General features: G+C 40.1%; 1 protein-coding gene across 9 annotated transcripts in view; it reads left to right on the top strand.

The window, feature by feature from the left end:
* The window catches only part of PTPRT (protein tyrosine phosphatase receptor type T), a 446,868-nt gene that overhangs the window by 215,581 nt on the left and 210,831 nt on the right, over positions 1-20,456 (top strand). For all 9 annotated transcript variants that reach the window (XM_032198172.1, XM_032198173.1, XM_032198174.1 and 6 more), the window contains exon 7: positions 9,827-10,120. In XM_032198172.1, the coding sequence (XP_032054063.1) occupies positions 9,827-10,120 (294 nt within the window). The remainder of the gene's footprint in view (positions 1-9,826; positions 10,121-20,456) is intronic.

Below are 20,456 nucleotides of genomic sequence, written 5' to 3' on the forward strand. Positions count from 1 at the left end.
TGTTCCATCTGTCTTGCATGGTGATTGCAGTGCTTTTGGGAAAGGATTAAGAGGTTTTCTGCTGCTTCATGCTAACTCTTACAAACATTATTGAGTTCCTCTCTTTAAACCCAGGCAGCCCATTTGCTTAATTTAGAATACATGTATTCAAATCACTAAGGAATGTTTTCACTGCTTCTTAAGGGAAAAGTACATAGATAACGTATTCTTTGTTTTTGTCAGGCTGCAGCAAGTTCTCCTTTAGAACATAAGTACTATGCATACACTGCTGTGAGATGCAAAGGGTGTATTCCAGAGTCTTTGGATTTTGGGTCTTTGGGAATGCTGGAAGATGAGCATCCTGTCAAGTATTGGGTCTCTTGCTCCATTGGCTTTCTCTGGTGATAACTATTGCCATCCCCTGAGGTCTGCTCTTCTCTTGTTCTGCATTGCTGTTGTGTTAATTCTCTGACCACTGTGCTTACTTCTTTCACACCTTTCTGGATCATTTTTATTTTCTGCCCCCTTCTTCTAGTACATACGCTGCTGGGCTTTCTTCAACTTTCTTATTCTCTGGGTGATTTGCTGTGCTTATGCCATTTCAGTTCTCTTCTGTCTTTTCCTTCTCAGCCAGTTCTCTCTGATTATCTTGCTATGAACATGCGATTCCTTTGCTAAGTGAACGGAAGCAACAGTCCTTTCCCACTGTAAATATCAGCAATCTACAAGCCATTCGCAGATCAAACTGTGGTTCAGCACTTGTGGTTCAGCACTTATTCTTTCATGCAGTATTATTATGGCTCAGCCTTACTATGTCCGTATTGCTGAAATGCTTCTCTAGATCCTTAATTTCCTTTTCTGACTCCAAAGCCATTTTGTAGTAAGCATTTGCCTGTGACCCATCCAGTGGCTGTTCACGGGATCATAGGTTACTGCCAGTCGGAAGGAGGCTCAGGTTTCCAACCTCATGATCAAAACAGTGTCAAAGTTGGTTCCACTCCTCTTGAAATGGTCTTTCCCCTGGCCAGTCGTTCAGCCTCCTGGGAGCAGCTCCATCCCCTTAGAAGTGCTGCTCCATTTCTCGTGCTTTATGGAACTAAAGGATTTCCCCGCTCAGCCTGTCACATGGAACTTACGCTGCTGCATCAGCTTCCCCATTCCATTGGTACCACTACTTCTGACTGGGTCATTTACAACTTCATTCTGAGGTGAGGAAGAAATTCCTGCCTCTTAAGATAGCACATGATTGATAATATGTGTAGGTAACTTTTTTGTTGTAAGATACCAGAGAGCTGATCAATTCATGAAATGTATGGTAAGTAAACAAAAATATTAGCATGTAGACAAAAGTATTAGCTGTGAAGGGAGAACAAGCAAAGCATTAGACATGCTATGATGTGTGTGGTCTATTGTAGAGTACTGAAGTTACTCATTGCTGTATAAGTTCTGTGCTGGGAAGGAGTATCAGAGCATGCTGACACTAAATTTGCTAATCCATAGAACAAAATAGTGTCTAAATACAAACCCCAACTTACTGTTGCAGTGTCCTAGATCTTCAGCTAAATACTAAACTGCCAAATTTCCATTTTTATGTCAGTCTTTGATTTTAAGCACATAAGCATCCTCTGATGGTTCACAAGCGTGTCTGTAGGGTTGGCCTCAACAGGGCCAAGAAGAAACTAGAATATCCACAGGGATATATCAGATGGTGTAGGGGGGCTAATGGGGGAGGAGAGGCTAAATGTTCTGTCTAAGGGTGGTGGTTGCCTGCTGGGACTGCTGTGTTTCTTAATGGGATACAAAACCAGCTTTTGTGCCTATAAAACGTATAATCTGTGAAAAAACTGGGCCTTGTTGTATGGACTGCAGAAATCCTACTTCTTCCTCTTCTCTCACTTTCCTGGATTTTGGCTTTAATTAAATATTCAAAATTATTGATGTCAGAATCGGTTCTGAGCACTTGTCTTTGGAAGTAGACTGACCGTATCCCTCACTGGTGCGTTTTACCCATCCAGGTGAATTATTGAATCACTTTATTAATGCCACTGGCACATTTCTTCAACACAGATGACATGTGCCACTGCTGTCAGCCTATTACATTACTGTGAGACAGATCTGAATGTCTCTCTACTAGACAAAAGAGCTATTAGTACAGTGTCAGTGCAGTGAAATAGTGTCATGCTAAATATTGAAAAATCCTTGTGCCATTTCTTCATGCAGTAAATGGAACTGGAAGTTCAGGCAGTCACTGGAAAACAGAATTCAACTTCTGTGTTTGTAACAGTAGTAGGTAATGTGCTAATAAGCAATGTAAATACTACAATTCAGAGCTTAGATTGCTTATTGCAGAGGTGTAGAACTAGAAATGTTGCATGCGAATGCTGCTCAGACAGTAAGGTGACTGGCTCTAACATCCAGCGATAAACAAGGTGTACAAAACAGTTCTGCAAAGGTGACAAATTCATCTTCAAGGATAGAGATTCAGAAAAATCAAAACAAGGGCACTTTAAGACATTTGCATTTTTTTCTTAAAACAGCTGGGTTTCTTAAATGCTAATTTAATTACCTGTGTTTTCAGTAGCTTTAAGTTGATACTGTTTGTGGATATTGTCTAAAAAAACTATACAAATATATTTTGTTCTGCATTTTTTAAATGTTCCGAGGAGCTTGAAATTTGCCTTCCAGTCTCATCGTTACCCATTTAGCGCACACAGTCTACAGCCGCTCATTTAGGATGCTGTGAGAAAATTGCTGTTACGGTTCCCATTAGGAGGGGAATTAAGCAGCATCAGGTTTGGAAACGCAGATCCCGCTTGTCAGGCGAGTGTTTGTAGATAGCTGCTCCCCATCCCTGCCTTTTTAAACCCCAAAGAATGAAAAACATTGTGTGTCTTCTGATCTTAATTTTGGAACTTGTGCTCTCTGTTCTATTCACATGAGAAAACCAAAGAGGGCCGTCTGTGGGCACGTTGTAGCTATCTTCCTGCGGTTCTGGAGGTCTGGCCGTGCATGAGGCCTGCACAGCTGCTGGTTTGGGAGGATTTAAAGGGTCATCAAGCAGTGTGAACGGTACAGACTGCATGGCCCAAACAGTTCCGTGAGGGGTTCTTTTTGTCTAAAACCGTCTGTAGGCCAACAAATGTAAGTGAGAGTTCATGGTCTCCTTGGTCGTACATTTTTTCAGGTTGTATGATTATTGTTATGAACAATTACTATTATGAGTAAGGAATGAATTTTCAAATAACCTGAAGATTTTCTTTGTATAAAATCCATCATTTAAGAGGTTTGTCCAACTGTTTTAAATTTGCTATAATGCTTTGCTCTTACAGATCATATTACAGAAGACAGGGTTGTTGGGTATTTCTCTCTTGTGTTTCAGTCTTTCTTATTCTTCAGATGCAACTGGGAATTGCACAAAACTGGGGAGGAAAAAAAAAGATTTTCAGAATTTCAGATATTGGAATATCTAAGCTCACTTATTGTAATTCATGTGTTTTGAAGCTTCAAGCGCATTCTTCAGGCAGCAGGTAGCTGTCCTGTGAAACTTCTTGTGAAGTGATGATACAGGTGCTGAAAGATTATTTTAGGAAGTTCTTAAGTGGTAGTATGCTATGTAGAAATTTAATATGTAATTCTGCTGTTCTTAAACTTCCCTAGGAGTACACATGGGGCTGCAATTTGAGTGGTGGTGTGGGGTGTGATGGACCTTTGGTCTGATCAGGTAGAGCTGTTCTCAGGTTGTGTTCTGTTTCTATGAAACAACACTCACTATCCTAATAAAATAGGACAAGATGAAAAAAGTACTGTACCCGGTATTAACACTAATTTTCCCTAAAGAACTCAAGCTTTTACTCTTGGAAGAGCAGCTTCTGCCTTTTCCCTGTTGAAAAAGCAGTATAATTCCTTGGCTTCATTTTTTTAATATTGAATCTTTTTGCAATGGATATAAGCTGCTCAAACAAAAGCACGTTAAAGACCAGCTATTCTTCCTTCTGTAATGGCATACTTGCATGAAGTTTTAAAAACAATACAACAAAAACAAAAACAAACCATCCTCAACAACAAAACCCCCTAAAGGAAAAAACTGAAACAAAACATAACACCCTACTGTTTTCAGGCCTGATTTCTTCGGCAGCTCCTTTTTGGTGTCCAAACCACTGGAGTAATTCTAAAGGTCTATTGGGAATGAGTGACCTTTTTCTCTGGACAGGCTGTGGTGATGGGACTTCAGTCTTCTTTTGCAAGGATTGATATGGCAAGCACAGCAAGCTCTCAGCTGTGCTCATTTCCAGCTTCACACTCTGGAATTTTTTCTTAGATTGGAGGTCATTACTTGACGTCTGTGACTGTAGAGGTTTTGAACACACGCTGAGGAAGAGCTTGTTGATGCATTTGTATGAGGTGAAATTCTTGTCTCTGGTGTCCCTGCCCCAGTCATATGAACTAGGCCCTTATATATGTTTTCTCACATTTCATATTTATAAGCAAGACTAAGTGGCAACATGATTTCAAAGTTGGAATGCGACAGCTCTTCATGTTGAAAAAAGGTTAATATATTGCCATACACACTGTCACAGAGCTTCAGTTTATCTGCTTCATGCAGATTAATTTACAGGTATACCCTTTACTTTCTGTTAGTATTCAGTATTTGCACTGCTGTTGCCACATTTGTTTCAGTTGTAATAAGAAATGCACATGTGAGAAAGCTAAACGAACCTTCCAATTTGAGTATCCAGAAGAGAAGGTATAAAATTCCCACAAAATTTTGTGAAATGGGTTTCTGTATCATACTGGGATTCAGACATGCAAAACAAAAATTAAAATAACCATTGGTATCATAGCAAAACTTGAAACTTCAGCCAAGATCAGGACCTCGCTTTTCTGATCTGTGCCATGTCTATAAAAGTGTATTTCCACAGATAAGACGGTTCCGTTTTCCAAATTTGTGGTTGACCTGGAACTTCAAAATCAACCACGAACCATAGATTGTCCACTCAGAAAAGTAATCATCACTTGTAAAGAAATCATTGCTAATGCATTAAGGTAATTCAGTGAATCTGAGCAGCAGATGGGCATTTCATTCAAACATTCTGTTCCCGGCTTTCTTTGGTTGCCTTCTATATCAGTCCATTAGATCTTTTTAGCTTTCCGTGAAACTTGTCATTTTGGTGGATAGTTTGAACTTCATCAACTGTCAAGCCAGCACAGTCACTAACTGTAATACATGGAAACTTTCACACAGAATTAATGCAGGTGACAGTCACAGAGACATTTAGATACCTTCTGAATTGTCCTAATCTTAGAAGGTTATCTCCTTATGGAACATAAGCATAGGTTTCAGTGTTTAGTAATTGATAATAAAATTAATGGCTTTAGCTTTGTTTCAGTTAGGACTGAGCATGTTTCTTGCAACTGCATTTTCAAGTAATTTTTTTTTGCCATGTCTGCTTCCTCATATGCTCTTGCCAAAAGGGATCTTTCTCCTTAGTTCTTTGTGGCTTTTGAACAATCAGTCTGCTTAGTTTTTCAGCAATCTCATTGTGCTCTTTCAGGCAGAGGTTTTAGATGTGAGAGGTAAGTTGGGTTAAAGTTGGCAAAAAGAATTCAGAAAAAGCACTCTGTAAAATAATCTTAATGTACCTCCAGGTGCGTTTCCGAGATGAAAGTCATTGCAGGCCGGGTAGTATTTGTCACACTGCTGGGAGAGCAACTTCCACACCTTTTACTTGGATGATAGTCAATCTACTACATTTCATAGTTGCTTATACCTCATAGATCTACTGATATTACTTACAAGATTACCCAATACTTCCTGTAGGGAAAATTGTGGTTTCTTGCAGTATAGTAGCCAACATTTGAGGCATTTCATATTTTCTGAGGAGCTCTTGGTTCCATGAAGGAGCTCCAAAACAGCTGAGACCACTACCGAGGACTGATTGACCAACTGCTTGCTGCCACGTTTCTGATGGGCTTGTTGATTTTCTCCAATATAAGATTTTCTTACTAACAGTACATCATCTTTATGGGAGAGGGGAAAAAAAATAAATTGTGCAGTGAAGGTGACTGGAATGAATAATTTGTCTTCTATAACATCTTTTTCCTTCCTGATAGATCCCAACTGTCAGAGCTTAGCTGATTTCTATTGACTTTCTCCAAATTCTGGTCATTTCCTTCCTGATGTTTTACCACAGGACTACAGATATCTGGAAAACAAAACGTAGAATTCATATTCCTTTCATATTTCATGTTTTCCACTCGTGCTGCATCCTGTGTTTTGTCACAGAGCACTTGCCTGTCCTCTTCTCTCCCCTTCAGAAAATCACACAGAAAAGTATTTGAGCGGTCAGGTGGAAACACTTAGGAGCAGTTGTCCAAGGTTAAAGTGCACGTGTTACTTCATGTCTTCCCTCTTGTAATGGGAGCAGGCAGCCACAGCCTGAATTCTGTCCAGACTCCGGACCAGCCTGGCACATACAATAAAATCTGCTTGTGTTCAGTAACTCCCCATAGGGCTCGTGCTCTGTACATCTTTTATATCCTTGAAAGAAGTCATCTGGGAACCCCCTTTTCTGTCCTTCCTGAGGCTGGGCTTTGGGCTGGGTCCAGGCTTGGCCACTGAGGGGCCTGGGGGAGGTGGGAGAGGGGCTGAGGGGGTACACTGGGCTAGGCAGAGCCTGCAAGAGAAAATACGGGCTGGATGGATCAAATGGGGCTTAAAATACAGTTGATCACAATTACACGTGTACAAGCTCAATCTGTCACCGTGTTTATTTAATCAAGATCGCATAAGAGATTTTAATTAAAATAGTGAGCTTAAAAAATCAGGCTGGTCATCTGTAACTGACAAGAGTGTTTAGTTACAAAGGCCAAAAAATGGTCCTTATTTATGTGTTGGTTTTGCTAAATGAATAATTTGTTTAGATCACTTGCAATTGCTTGGCACAGGGTGATTTTGAAGAATAGTTTCTCATCCAGTTGGTGCCGTTAGGAACGAGCCCATTATTTTCAGTGAGGTGGTATCCAGCCTTGAAAAATTGCTGTAACTGCTGCTTGTCTTAATTTCTTGAATTTGGAAAATGGGAGCAAGAGTTTCAGTTTCTAATTTCTCGATATTCTGCAACACCTGTTTCTCAAATGGTGCTTAGAAAGGGAAAAAAGGGGGTGGGGGGGGAGCTGGGGCTGGGGTTGGAAACCACTATTCCTTTTGGGAGGAGATAAGGAGAGCTGGTTTAGGTCTGGCCTAAAATAGGGAAGACATCACTGGTGGGTGTCTTAATTTAATTTGCTTTGGCAACATTAGTTTCTAAACTTGCTAGACAAGACTTTCATGTCTGTTTAGCAGGACAAACTGCTCTATTAATTAAGCTCAGTCCCATAAATCTCTTTTTAACTTGCAATCAAATCCCAAAGTAACCTGGATCATGTTGCTGTTGAAGTATCTGCAGCCCAGGAGAATGGGACTTAATATTTCATTTGTCTTGTGTTCAGATGTGATGTGACTTGTAAGATGTCATTTTTGCATTGGGAATAAAAATCACTAAGTCTATCTTTTAATGGTCTTGCACCAAGAAACAAGTAATATGCTGTGATTTATAGTAATCTGATTTTTAATGAAAATGTATCTACATGCATTTCTCGAAAACAAATTTCTTGGAGAAATAACCTTACTGAGTTAAAACATAATCAGCCTGACATTTCATATCAGGAGAAAAAAAATGTGCCTGGAGTTAGGGGAACATTGCAAAATATAAATGGCAGAAACAAATACGCAAAAATTTAGCTCAGGACACTAGTTTTTGCTCATGTTGGATACCTGCTACAATTACAATGCAGATGGCTTTTTTGGAGGTACAATGTGCACCTACCGCAATCAATCTCAGAGATACTGTAGCTCATTGTAATTAGTTAGCCAGAGGAAATGAAATTAAGTACCATTTCAGTTGGTAATTGTGTATAATAATGGTTTCTGTGCGTTTGTTTCTCTTCACTGAGCAGATGTTAACTGGAAAAACTTCTCTGGAGGGAAAAACTCTGGAAAGGCTGTTGCTCCTCCCATCCCGTTGCGCTCAAACTCCTTTCTTCCATCTTTCTGTGGGTCCTGGGTTATTCCATTTTTCTGGGCTCTCTGAGGAAACACCTCTGGAAAGGGGGACGGGGGAAGGGTTAGAGTAATTCCTCCAGGAACTGGAGTAGTAATTCCTACAGGCGTTCACAGCAAAGAGTAATTCCTACAGGACTCTAAAATTAGTATCATGCTGTAACATTCATAGGTTTATTTTTCTGAGAGAGAAATGTGCTTTTTGTCACCTTATTTTAACAAGACAATAGAGTTTGTGTCCTTTGTGCCGAGGGCAAACCACATTATAGTGTGACAGAGGGAAAGCTAGACAAGATTAATGAAATTGCTCATAATCTTGCACAGTTCAGCTCAGGTTTTCAAAACCACAAGGCATATGCTATTCATGTGGCTTCCAATATGCAAGTGTTATTTATACACATGGTGGGGGGATCAGGCAGGCAGCCAAAGCCCAGTAGACTTTTTGTAGCTTTTGTCAGTGTGCTGCTGAGATGTCTGCTGTTGGCTTGCTTTTTCTTTTTTACCACACAGGTTGTATTCAGTGGCTGGGTTCCTCATGATGCTTCTCAGACATCTAGGCACTCTTCAAGTCTCAGACTTTGCTTGAGTAATTCTGCTCATGTAGTTAAGCAAACTTTGTAGTCAAACACAACGGCATGTGTAGAATCACTGCTGCCTTAGTGTTTTTTTTTTGTTTTTTTTTTTTTTTTTTAACTCTTTGCTACCAGAACCAGCAGTCAGTTTTAGCAGCATCTGGACTACTAGACCCCCAGAAGATCCCCAGTGTTCAAACCTACTAGTATCTTCTCAGACAATTAGCCAGTGCTTTAATTAACAATATATCCCATTTTTAACTTTTATTTTGCTTAGTAAAATCCCGTAATGAGCAAGTGACTTCAGCTTTCCACTCATGGGTAGTTGTGCCATGTTAAGCATTACCTTTTGTCTGAACCACAGTAGCACTGCCGATGATTGCGATACCCGGCCGTGTCAGGTCGCAGAGCAGGAGGGCTGTTGTGCTGGAGTGTTTTTATACGTGGGGTCTGCCTGAGCGTACTTCGTGTTATGCAGGACTTACTTTCCTCCCTCACCTTATTATATATTATATACATATATGTTATATATAGCTATATGTATGTATGTTAGAAGAAAGTGAGGGGAGTTTTAGACTAGAGGTTAGGGGGAAATTCTTCACTCAGAGGGTGGTGAGGCCCTGGCACAGGCTGCCCAGAGAGGCTGTGGGTGCCCCATCCCTGGGGGTGTTCAAAGCCAGGTTGGACAAGGCCCTGGGCAACCCAATGTAGTGGGTGGTGTCCCTGCCTGCAGCAGTGGGTTGGAACTAGGGGATCTTTGAGGTCCCTTCCATCCCAAGCCATTCTATGGTAAGATTCTATGATACGATTATATTGACTGCCATTATGTATATGCATGAAAGAGGAAATAAGCATAACCTTCTGATCTTCTACATGTGACTGTTGTTTTCAATTTTCAGCAGAAGTAGCCTTGTGGGCACTGTATTTTTCAAGTAGATGTTTCTGAATCGATGCTGCTACCAACTACATAGGTATACCAGTGCAAGGGGACAGAATCTTTAGAGCAAATAAGATGCCAGATTTTTTTTTTTTTTTTTTTGAGTTACATTAAATAACAGGAGGAACTCTGCTTCTAGCAAAAGGTATTGGGATGGCGTTGCTATACAGGTACATTGTGAAAAGTTAATCCTTTTGATAAAGCGGCCTCAGGCCTCTCATGATTTCTGTTTGTCTACAGAACCCCCAACTCCTATTGCCCCTCCTGAGCTGCTGGCGGTCGGAGCCACCTACCTGTGGATCAAACCCAACGCCAACTCCATCATTGGAGATGGGCCCATCATACTGAAAGAGGTGGAGTATCGGACGACCACTGGGAACTGGGCAGAAACGCACATTGTAGATTCCCCTAATTACAAACTGTGGCATTTGGACCCTGATGTGGAGTACGAGATCAGAGTGCTGCTGACTCGCCCTGGAGAAGGAGGCACGGGGCCACCTGGGCCACCACTCACAACAAGGACAAAATGTGCAGGTAGGGTTTCTGCTGTTTTATTATACTGCATGGATGTTTTGGTTTAGTTACTAATGCATAAACTGGTACTCCACCTGTCATTACTGTAGACATTCTTATTTAGAGATCTGAATTCACACTGAGTTTTAATGTAGTATGGTTTTTTTTTTTTGGTTTTTTTTTTTTTTTTTTTGTTATTTTATCATCCATAGGCAAATGTTTGAGTGTTGTGTTTTTAAGTGTAGTATGTTTGCTAAACTTTCTGCTACAGTGTGTGGCTGTTTTCTGTTGAAACAGGCAAGCCAGTGAGAGTTTTCCGACCAATACTCAATGCTGGCAAATTGATCTTAGGAGTTGTCTGTTATCAATTTTTCACCTTGCAAGTACATGGCGAAATATATGTTGTTCTTGGGTAGCAGTTTATCATTGACTATTCAGTACAGTGGCATGAAGTGGTAAACATTTTTGTATTCTGTTTGATTGTATTGATTCTTCCTCTCAATTCTGATGAAGAAACCTATTCAAACACCGCGGAGTGTCTTCCATTTGTCTTTCATATTGTAACAGATCAGTGTTGATCCAGGCACAGGAGAAGTCTGTCTTTTTTCTAAAGCATGTTGGCCTTTCAGGAAAAACTGAAGGCTCATGTTCCTCATGTTTCAGGTATATTGGCTGTTCATCCTGTTCTCACAGCTCAATCATTAGCCATTAAGGGAAATCAGGCTCTGTGCCTTGCAAGGGAGTGAACAAACTAGTTCGCTGCCAAGCAGTTTTTACAACCACACAGCTGTATATTCTCAAGGTTTTCATTTTTGTAATTTTTGCAAGATTCTTACTGTGGTGTGGGCAAAGGACAGAGACTAAAAGACTTCTCTCCCCTTTCTACACCTTCCCTTTTCTCCCCACAAACTGGGTGGTGGGGAGATTGATTGGTTAAATCAGCAATGAGTTGATTTAACCAGTGGAGAGCTTACGCAAAAGTGTTCTGGTTTCAGTTACTCTTTCTGGCCAAGTAACAAATCTGAATGTGAATAATGCATCAAGAACAGACAAATGCCATCCTGGGATGGGATTCAGCAGTGCAACGTTAGTATTCCTCACCCACTCTCAAAGCATGAGCCATCCCCGGCAGCACCCTCTTCATCTGCCAAGAAATGAAGCCCAGCAGGTCCCAAATGCATGGGCAGGGCTGGGGAACACATCCTTACTGCCTTTCCTTTTTTGTACAGGTTAGGCAGCAATGAACATCTAGAGTCTATTTGAGAAAATTTGGTTTAAAATTAAAAAAAAACCACAGCAGCAAAAAACAAAGCAAAAAAACTGAGCATGAAGATTTGGCATGGAAGTGTTTGCTATACTCAACACTTGTCTACTGATAGAAGACAAAATGTCTGGAGGCTTCCCTGCAGCTAGGTTGTGATCTGGATGTCCTGGCCTGTTTGAGAAATTGGTGCATGCTCTCCTACCCAGCTTTTGGTGGTCTCCTTATTCACTAGCACTGTGGTCAAATTCTCTAGCCTTCATCAGAAATAACTACAGACCTGACCTGACACTATGCATATGCACATGGAAATGTGGCATGCTGGGGTTTGGTTTCTTGTTCATGCCTTGCAGCTTTGTAGGCACGCTTTCCGGAGCAGCCAAGCTTGCAAACTTGTCTGGTAATACTTTACAGTTACTACAGGGATTAAAAAAAAAAAAGTCATTAACTTTGTGGTTAATATGATGTCTTGTACTGGATCTCAAATTGCTGAGCTTCTTGCTCCAACTGGGTATTGACTGACATCATGAAGAATGATGCAGATAATCTGTTCAAATTGGCTAAGTGGTGCCACTTACTGTTTTCCACCTTAATTTACTAATGAAAATCTAACTGGAGAAGGTCATTCTATTAATGTTAATTGTCATACAGAGCTTCTTGAGATTGATGGTGATGACATTTATGTTTTGTGTAGGGCATTGGGTAGGTGAAATTGTAATGATCTTGATCTAAACTTGGACTCGAAGGAAAGGATTTGCACAATATCTGAAGATACACAACTTCTTGAAAACACCAACTGGAAAGATAAACAAGAAAAAGCAAGTTGTTATCCCAATTTTCATATGTGGTGGTAGAACTCCTTTAAAATGCTCTATTTCCAGTACAATTACACAAATCTTTCATGATAAAGATTTTCAAAAACATATAAAGCCAAGAAAGGAGCACTACCTCCTTGATTTTTCTTGGACTGCCTGATGAATGACAACAACTGAAATTGAGGTTTGTTTTGTTTTTAAATACTTGAGTGAAGATTTGTGCTGCTTTTGTCACTGGAAAAACATTGGGCTTCTTTTTTCCCTCTTGTTGTTGTTGTTCTTTTTGTCATTACATTTTCTTGGCAAGGAGGGAGGTTTGTAGGCGATCAGTGGGTGGCTGAAGCAGTCCTGTTTTTACAGTATTGGTACTGCGTTTATGAGGCCCATTACTACAGATAGCAAAATTTGAGTGCAGAAGTAATAGTAGAGAGTATCACCTATACTGGAGATGTAATATTTACTTAGTGAAATTGCAAGAAATCTGGGTAACCATAAACAGAACTTGTTGGTGACTTTCTGAGAATGGGAAGCCAACACCCTTTTTACTAACTGGTCTCCTTGCTGTCCTTTCACATAAGCATCATGTACTTGTGTGCTAGGGAGTCTGAGTATGTCTTGGGAGAGCTATCAATTCAGGCATACCTTAAAATGATTTTTTTTTTTCCTCCAACTCTGAGTTAGAATAGAATTTGGGAAGGATCAGGCTTTTCGCTTGCTTCAATTCAAGTGCTAGAAGTTCATTTACAAAGTTGCTGCTGACTGGTGTTTCTTGACTGCAGGCCTTGCATCAAAGCTCCTGTGTGACCGGAATAGCTCAGCATGAGCTCAGAAAGTCATTACACCGTGACAAAACTGTTATCAAGATCATTCACGATTTTCAGATTTTTTGATGAGAGTGAAAGGAATTTGTTTACACACATGTTAAAAGTTTTTTTTGATGAAATGAAATCCGTAAAAACTAATTATGAAAGGTTCTGCTTTAAATGAGCACAAAGAAGTTTTATTAAACTGGATAGTATCTTATCTAAATTTGTATAAACAGTATGTACCTGGGCAGCCATTATTCCTCTGGTGATGCTCTTGGTTTTCTGCAGGGCATCATTACAAGACTTCATTTATTATTTGATTTTTAGAAATGATACTGAAAATTGGACCTCATCTTGCCTCTGTTCAGGAAAAACCAACTGCAAGAAAATATGGCATACCTTGTTTTTCCAACAGAACGATGTATTTCTTTTGTTCTGTAATTTTTAGTTTTATTTCCATAGACTGTGATAGGTCGTGACTTGGGGCAGGAGAGTACATAGCCTTCAGACACAGGAAGCAGTAAGCTGTCAGAGAAGAGTTGCACAGCAGGAACGAGGAGAACAGAAAGCCAGACTGCGTAAGGTTAAAACCAGACACAGGGTTGAGGGGCAGTTGAAGGGAAGGAAAACATGAGATACTAGCTTTTTCCCCCAGAGATAACAGGATCAGAGTAACTGTTTGACTGCAGTTCCTAGTAGTGGTTTGTTCAGCACTGTCTTCTCTGTGTATTTTTTTTTCAGCCATCCTCGTAGTTAAAACAATGTTCCTTAAAATCCTTTTTTGTGGGCTTCATTCCAAAGACTGTGCTTTGGAAAGCTGTGCTTTGGGAAAGTCGGAGCTTGTTTTCTTCTGTGTGCTTATTTAGCAGTCCTCTGCTTTTTTCTTTCTCCAGTTGCCACAGAAAGGGAGAGCAGGAGAAGTCTCTGTTCCTCTGGTGGGTGGGAAAGAGAAGGGAAGACCTTGCAGGTGGGATCATTGCTATGGGGAAAGAAAACCTCATCTGGAAAGTGTTCTTCTCATAAGTGGAAGAACTTGCTTGAAAAGTAAGGCCGAAGAGTAGGTGCAGATGAGAGTTTGTTTTGAAAATATTTAGAGCTGGTTAAAATACTGCCTGAAAAAGGGATAGTGAACAATTGCTTCTCGGCCTTGGTGGGTTATGGCAAGTGACTCGCTGGAGGGAGGGTGAGGGCTTTGTGTCCTTGGAAGCAGTGAACTTTCCAGTCTGACGTAAGAAAGTCCTCAGAAATGCTGTAATCCCCCCCCCCCTCAAAAAAAAAAGGTGTGGCAATGATTCTTTATAGAACAAGCATATGAATATAAAAGGGTTGTCCTGATAAAAACTTCCCGTGCATCACATGCAGCTTGTCATTGAAGCCGAGCAGCTGACACTGGTTCGTTCAGCAAGGCAACGTGATCCAGTTCCTGGAGAAAGGACTGGTTGTGAGGATCAATACTGTCTGTGTTCTTGGACTAGAGAAATAAGCTAAGCTTGAACGATGTGACTGAAATGCTTCTTTTTAAAACACAGTAAAGCAGCTAATATAAATGTAAATAATCTGCATTTGAGTTTGATGAGATGTTCATAAGTAGTCAGAAAACCTTTCCCTTCAGTTATTAGATATTTTGTTGCCGTGAAATCTTGCAATGCTTACAAATAATAAGCTGCTTTTGCCATTTTTAAAGGTTTCATATTTAATGGCAATATGTGAATATGTGTATTGCTCTTTTATGGATGTTAGAAAAAGGAGGTATTTGTGTACTGGTAGGAAATGCACAAACCAGACAACAGGAAAGTTAGGTTGTTGTAAGGTCACCAACCTACAAATTATTACAACAGTAGTTTCAAAAATATTTATTTCCGTTTTAGTTTTAAGGTGATAGCTCCCCGTAAACGGGAATTGTTTCATCTTGATGTTGAAAAATAAGATTGTGGTGGCTTTATTTTTTTCTAAGCTTACAGAAACTCTGGAACAACAAAAAAAATCCAAAAAATCCATGAGTCAAAGCTCTGTACCAGTGGCATACCAAATGATTTGAAAGAGGGTCCTGTACAACTGATGTGTTATTAGAATAACTCATGCACAGACTAATTTGGCTTAGAGTTGATGTACGTTTTCCCTGAAATATGAATTTGTCGTTAATACTAATTGGGAAGTTAATTCAACTCTTCGATCCGCTGTCTTCCATGGTTTTAAATGTAGACAACAGGGAAAATAAATGCTTATTTAGGAGGAATGCTTAGTTTTGAGAAATGCTTTGAAAAAAAAAAATCATCAGTGAAAGAAATCCTTACTTGAGTTTCTTTTTTTTTTTATTAGTAAAATTCTAGAAAAAAAGTAGTAGTATTCTTTTCTTGCCTTTAATAAAAAACCTCTGTGGCACATGTTCAGTTTGTGTTCAGTTTTGCTCTCTTGCTAAATTCCTTGAAACAAAGGCTTGTGTAGCAAAATGAAATGAGTTGTTCTGCTCTTGATAGTGTCTATTCCCAAGAGCCAGGGAGCACTGCAGGTGAGCTGTTGAGAACGGCACAATCTTGTGTCTGAGTTTTGATATGTGGATCCTGCAAAGCCTGTGGGACTCCTACCTGTTTTAGTGACTTTGTCTGCTAGCTTCGGCGTTTTGTTGATGATTGAAACTCTGCTTTCATTCCACCTCAATAGCCTTTGGCATGTCAGCTAGAGAGATAAGAGGAGACTTAGAAAAATATGATATTTCTTCTTTTTGATCCTTGATCCCTAATTTGTGCTTGGAAACAGACTGACAGTGTTGTTGAAAGATTGGGGCTTCATCTGTATCACGTCCTACTAGCTTAAGTCGTTTTATGTATGAGATGTTAATTCTCTCTGTGATACTGATTAAATAGTTAACATGGCTCTTCATTTTTACTTTATCCTTTTTCTTTACTTATTAATTTTTGGGGAGTAGAAAGACAGCATTTACCTTCTAAATAACAGCTGAAAGAAAGGGTGAAGTATTTATTCTCTAGGGAACCTGCTTTGGCAGGGGGGTTGGACCCGATGATCTCTTGATGTCCCTTTCAACCCCTACAATTCTGTGATTTCCTGATCATGCGTTTTGTGGCTATGAGTTTCTCGGAGGGGTACAATTCTCATCTCTCTTTGTCAGGTTTTAATTTCTGTCGGACCATAACACATAACTTCAGGCTTTCTGGGCCATCCAGACGCTCCCAGTTTGTAATGTGGAGCTCTGTAAGAAATGCATTTCTGGTTTCTCTTCAAGCTGCAGAGCTGTAGCTGGTTGCTGGTGGTGGCTCTTTGAGGAGCTGCCGATATAAATTTATAGATGCATTGGCTGTAGAAATGTGGTTGAAGTGGGATGACAGCTTTCAAAGAACAGAGGGTAGATTACGTCTAACTATGAATTATAGTTACCAGTAAAGAATTACAACAACAACAACTAAAACCTGATCAGACCAACAGCTACATTGTCTGGGATATAACAACAGCAGCGACCAATATGGAACAGAAAAAATTGGGGAGCAGAAGAGGAGGTAATCAGATGGTGAAATAGGAAGCAGGTGCCTTGGTGTGCTGTGGGCGACTGACACAATGCAGGGCTCCTGAAAAGCCAAACTGGAGCTGACGAGATACCTGGGTTGGCTTGAGAGCCCAGTCCATCCAAAGTTCAGGCATGAAATTCAGTGCATTGGGAAGTGGTAGTGTGCAGAGGGAAAGCTGGGATTTACGGCTGAACCAGAGCGGCGTGCCGTAAATCTGCTGGTTGTTGCTAGCAGTGACCGGTGCCAGACAATTCCCGAGTCTCGCAAAGCATGTTTCCTGGTGCCTTGAACCAGGGCACATGTGGTGAGGAATTTTTTTTATCCTGACCCTGGCAGGAGATCGGCTTTTGTCCTGAGGCGTGTGGATTGATTACCCTTATCTTAGTCTGCATAAATACAGTCATGAATGTAGAGGCAGTCATAATAGTGCTGTGCTCTGGAGTTTTTTCTGGAGGGATTTTACTCATGATGGATTTAAATTCTAGGGATTTATTTCTTTTTATCTGCAAAGGCAGTTTGTTATCCAGAAATGTTTTTTATTTTTATTTATTAGTATGAAGTCTAGTTATTCATTTCCACATGACGCTGTTTCTGCTTGGTGGCATTGGTGTTTAATTTAATGACTTTCTATAATGGGGTTTGAATACAGCATTATATCCTGAGTGGGCAGGCTGGCCAGTAAGATGACAACTCTCATAAAGGCATTAGGCTTTCATGCTATGAATAGATCTTGCTGATGATGGGACCTCATGGCTTTTTCCAAAAGAATTGAACCTGCCTAGCACCTGCTCTCATGCCAGTGGAATTAGGGCACTGCTCTTTTTGATATTCCTTGGCTCTCGAGTTCTGCCCAGGTTTCATCCCAAACAGACCGAGCATCTCTACTCCGAAGAGGCAGAAGTGGTGGTGGTGGGGAGAGATAGTTGTGTGATTCCTATTTTGCAGTTCACTTAAATTGTGAAAGGAGACACACAAAAAGAGCAGATATTTGATATGCTAATAGCTTCTTTCCTCTTTGCTTATTCAGCTTCATTTTAGCATCCTCAATGGGAGGGTCTCAGCGTGGTCCTAAAAGTGCGATTCCACAAAATTGTACCCGTAGTTTGTGTAAAACTGGCACTGCTATACCAAAGTCACCGTTTCACACCAGTTGTAAATCCAGCCCCCAATTTGCAAAAACGGGCCAGGCCTTTTTTCTTGATTGTCACTCAGTCCTCTGCTAAAAGCAATTTATTTAAATTGCATGGTGTCTTTTAGTCTTCAGTTAAGTGCCATCTTTCATAAAATTTCATCCCTTATTACCATATTATTACTGCTTCTGGTAGCTTTTTGAGGGTGCGATGAGATGATCGTTTCCAGATGTCGCTTTATAAGAGAGTGAAAAGCCCAGTTAGTGGGAGGAAACTGGAAGGGATAATGCACCGTGTGTATGCCTGCAGTGCGTGTGTTAAGCATTGAACTTCCACTCAGGAGCAACCAAAGGGAGGTGTCTGTTTTCCTTCTCTATGTAATACATACTATAACTCATCCCGGGACTGAAATGACAGATCCAGTCTTGCAAATCATTCATTAAGCTCTATGGATTTGCATAGTCATGAGCCTATCTTTGTCCTGGGACAAACCCTGCTCACTGCTTCCTGCTCGTGCTTCTCTTTTTGCTTTTCCAAAGACAGCTGAAACATAAATGCCTTTCAATTTTAAATGTGTTTTTAATGTACACAAGTCTGCATTAAAAAAGCACTCAAATAATAAGAGGCGTTTAGAGTTTATACACTGGAAGTGCCCAATTTTAAACATTTTGAAGAATAAAAGGCACTTTAATTGGCTTTTTTGGAAGCTCTAGCATGTAATACAAAAGCAAGGCAGGGGCTGAGTTGAATGGAACACTACATCTTTAACCTCATGTTGTGCTTTTAACCCTGAGATTTTTGTAAGACATTTGGAAACAGTTTTGTTCCTTATATTTTTAGTTCCACTTTGTCATAAATATTTGACATTTTTATTTTTTCACAGTGGACACTGAAAAGTTAAGATGAGAATGGCTTCTTGTTTAACACTTGTCAACTTAACCATATCAGCCAGGTTGTCATTGCACAGCTTGAGAGGGAAAGAGGAAAAGGGGGAAAGGAATTAAACAAAAACACTGTTCAACCCCACTGAGGTCTTAAATACTGTTGCAGAACCAGCAGATGGAGTATGAGAGTACAAAACCTTTTCTGTGCTGGTGTGTGCATTTGTCTGCATAAGTGCATTGCATTTTTGTTTGGTCTTCATGCTGGTTGAGCTTGAGAATGGGACATTGGTGGTTTTGTTTTTTTTTAATGACCTGTTTTGTTCATAGATGTTTCTGTGACATGTTACGTTACGATGTGACATACCCAAGAGTGAATCCAACCTCTTGTTCCTCCTTGCGGGTTGCAGGGATCCCTTTGTATCTCAGTTCACATTTCATAGGCGGAGAAGTGGGGACCCTCGTTCTCCACAGGGTTTTGGTTGTTATCCACACGATTGCTGAGACCATGGCACTGATAAGGGATGTAAACTTAGTCACCATCTTAAGATTTTGTTACTCCACTGAGAAAAGGGTAACACTTTCAAGTCCTTTAAACTTAATTTTGCTTTTTAGTTTTATAAGCTTTAAAAAAAATGTAAAAGCTTTTTTTATTTTTATTTATTTATTTATTTATTTATTAAAGCTGTGCTTTTAAAACTATGAAGCAGTAGAACATTTTATGACTCTGGAAATAGTATTCAAGTAGACCGTAGCTGTGACCATATCAAAGTATTCAAATATTGCTGGAAAGGCATACAGACCTGAGCATCAAAATCAGACTGACAGTTGTTATTACAATGTATTTCATTCAAGGTCCACAAATCCTCATTTTAGCTGCCAATAATCCTTCAAATTATTAAAGTAAAATCTTGGTGCAGAGACCATTGGAAAAGGGTTTATAGCAAGACCACAACTCACAAGATAACAAAATCTGAAAACCTTGACATCACAGCCCCGCTGGCACTGTGAAAAATTTTCCAGCTTTTTCTGTAGACTGAAAAAAACACAGTAGGGAAGTAGGGCTTGTAAATCCACCCAAACCTCCGGAAGCTAATTTTTCTGTTAGGGAAAGTTGATGAAAGTATTTGGTGAGGTTGAAAGATTAGGCTATTTATCGAGGCAGTCCATCACTTCTAAGATAAAACCTTAGAGACATCAATTTGTCCAACCTGGAATTCTTAAAATAATTCTAAAATTTTAGCAATGCTTCTAATAGGTGGATAAATTGTTAGTATTAAATTATTTTTATCAGAGGAGGGAGTGAGGCAAAGGAGTGGGGATATCAAATTCAAGAGAATGAATGCTGCACCAAAGGCAGTCTTAAGTACAACGTGCTGTTACGTATATGGACCGAGTTGTACATATTAATAACTGGTTCTTCCCAGTTGGTTTTGTTCTCCGGTGGATTATGTGTTAAACTACTGCAGGAGCAAACCTCTCCACCTGCTGTTTTATGGGTCACTTTGGTAGGGTGTTTATTTTTACATCCATAACACGTTCCCTTGCCAAAAGATCCACGTGATTCTTCATTCTGGGCAGAATCCCATTGTTGCTAAAACTAAACCTGAAAGCAAGTCCTTGTGATTTTTATTTTCCATGCAAAACTAAAAGAGTGGTATGCCAGTTCAGATGGATACCCTTAGTGCTATAAGAGAGCCCAAATGTTTTTTGAGTTGTCTGGTGCAAGTCACATTAAGGTAATGTCCCCTCGTATCACCATTGCACGTTACATTCTATAACTTGCTTTGTGGTGATAGCAGGGTTTGGGGTTAATGGATGTGTTCTGATTCTTGTGAGCATGGTTTCTCATCCCTCCACACATATTATGGTCTGTCTGTCTTCTAAAGCATCCCAACAGTGCATGCATGCTAGTTTCAGGTGACTTTCCTATGCGAAAACTC

This window comes from Aythya fuligula, chromosome 16 (genome assembly GCF_009819795.1).
Source record: "Aythya fuligula isolate bAytFul2 chromosome 16, bAytFul2.pri, whole genome shotgun sequence".
In the NCBI taxonomy this organism is placed as follows: Eukaryota; Metazoa; Chordata; class Aves; order Anseriformes; family Anatidae; genus Aythya; species Aythya fuligula.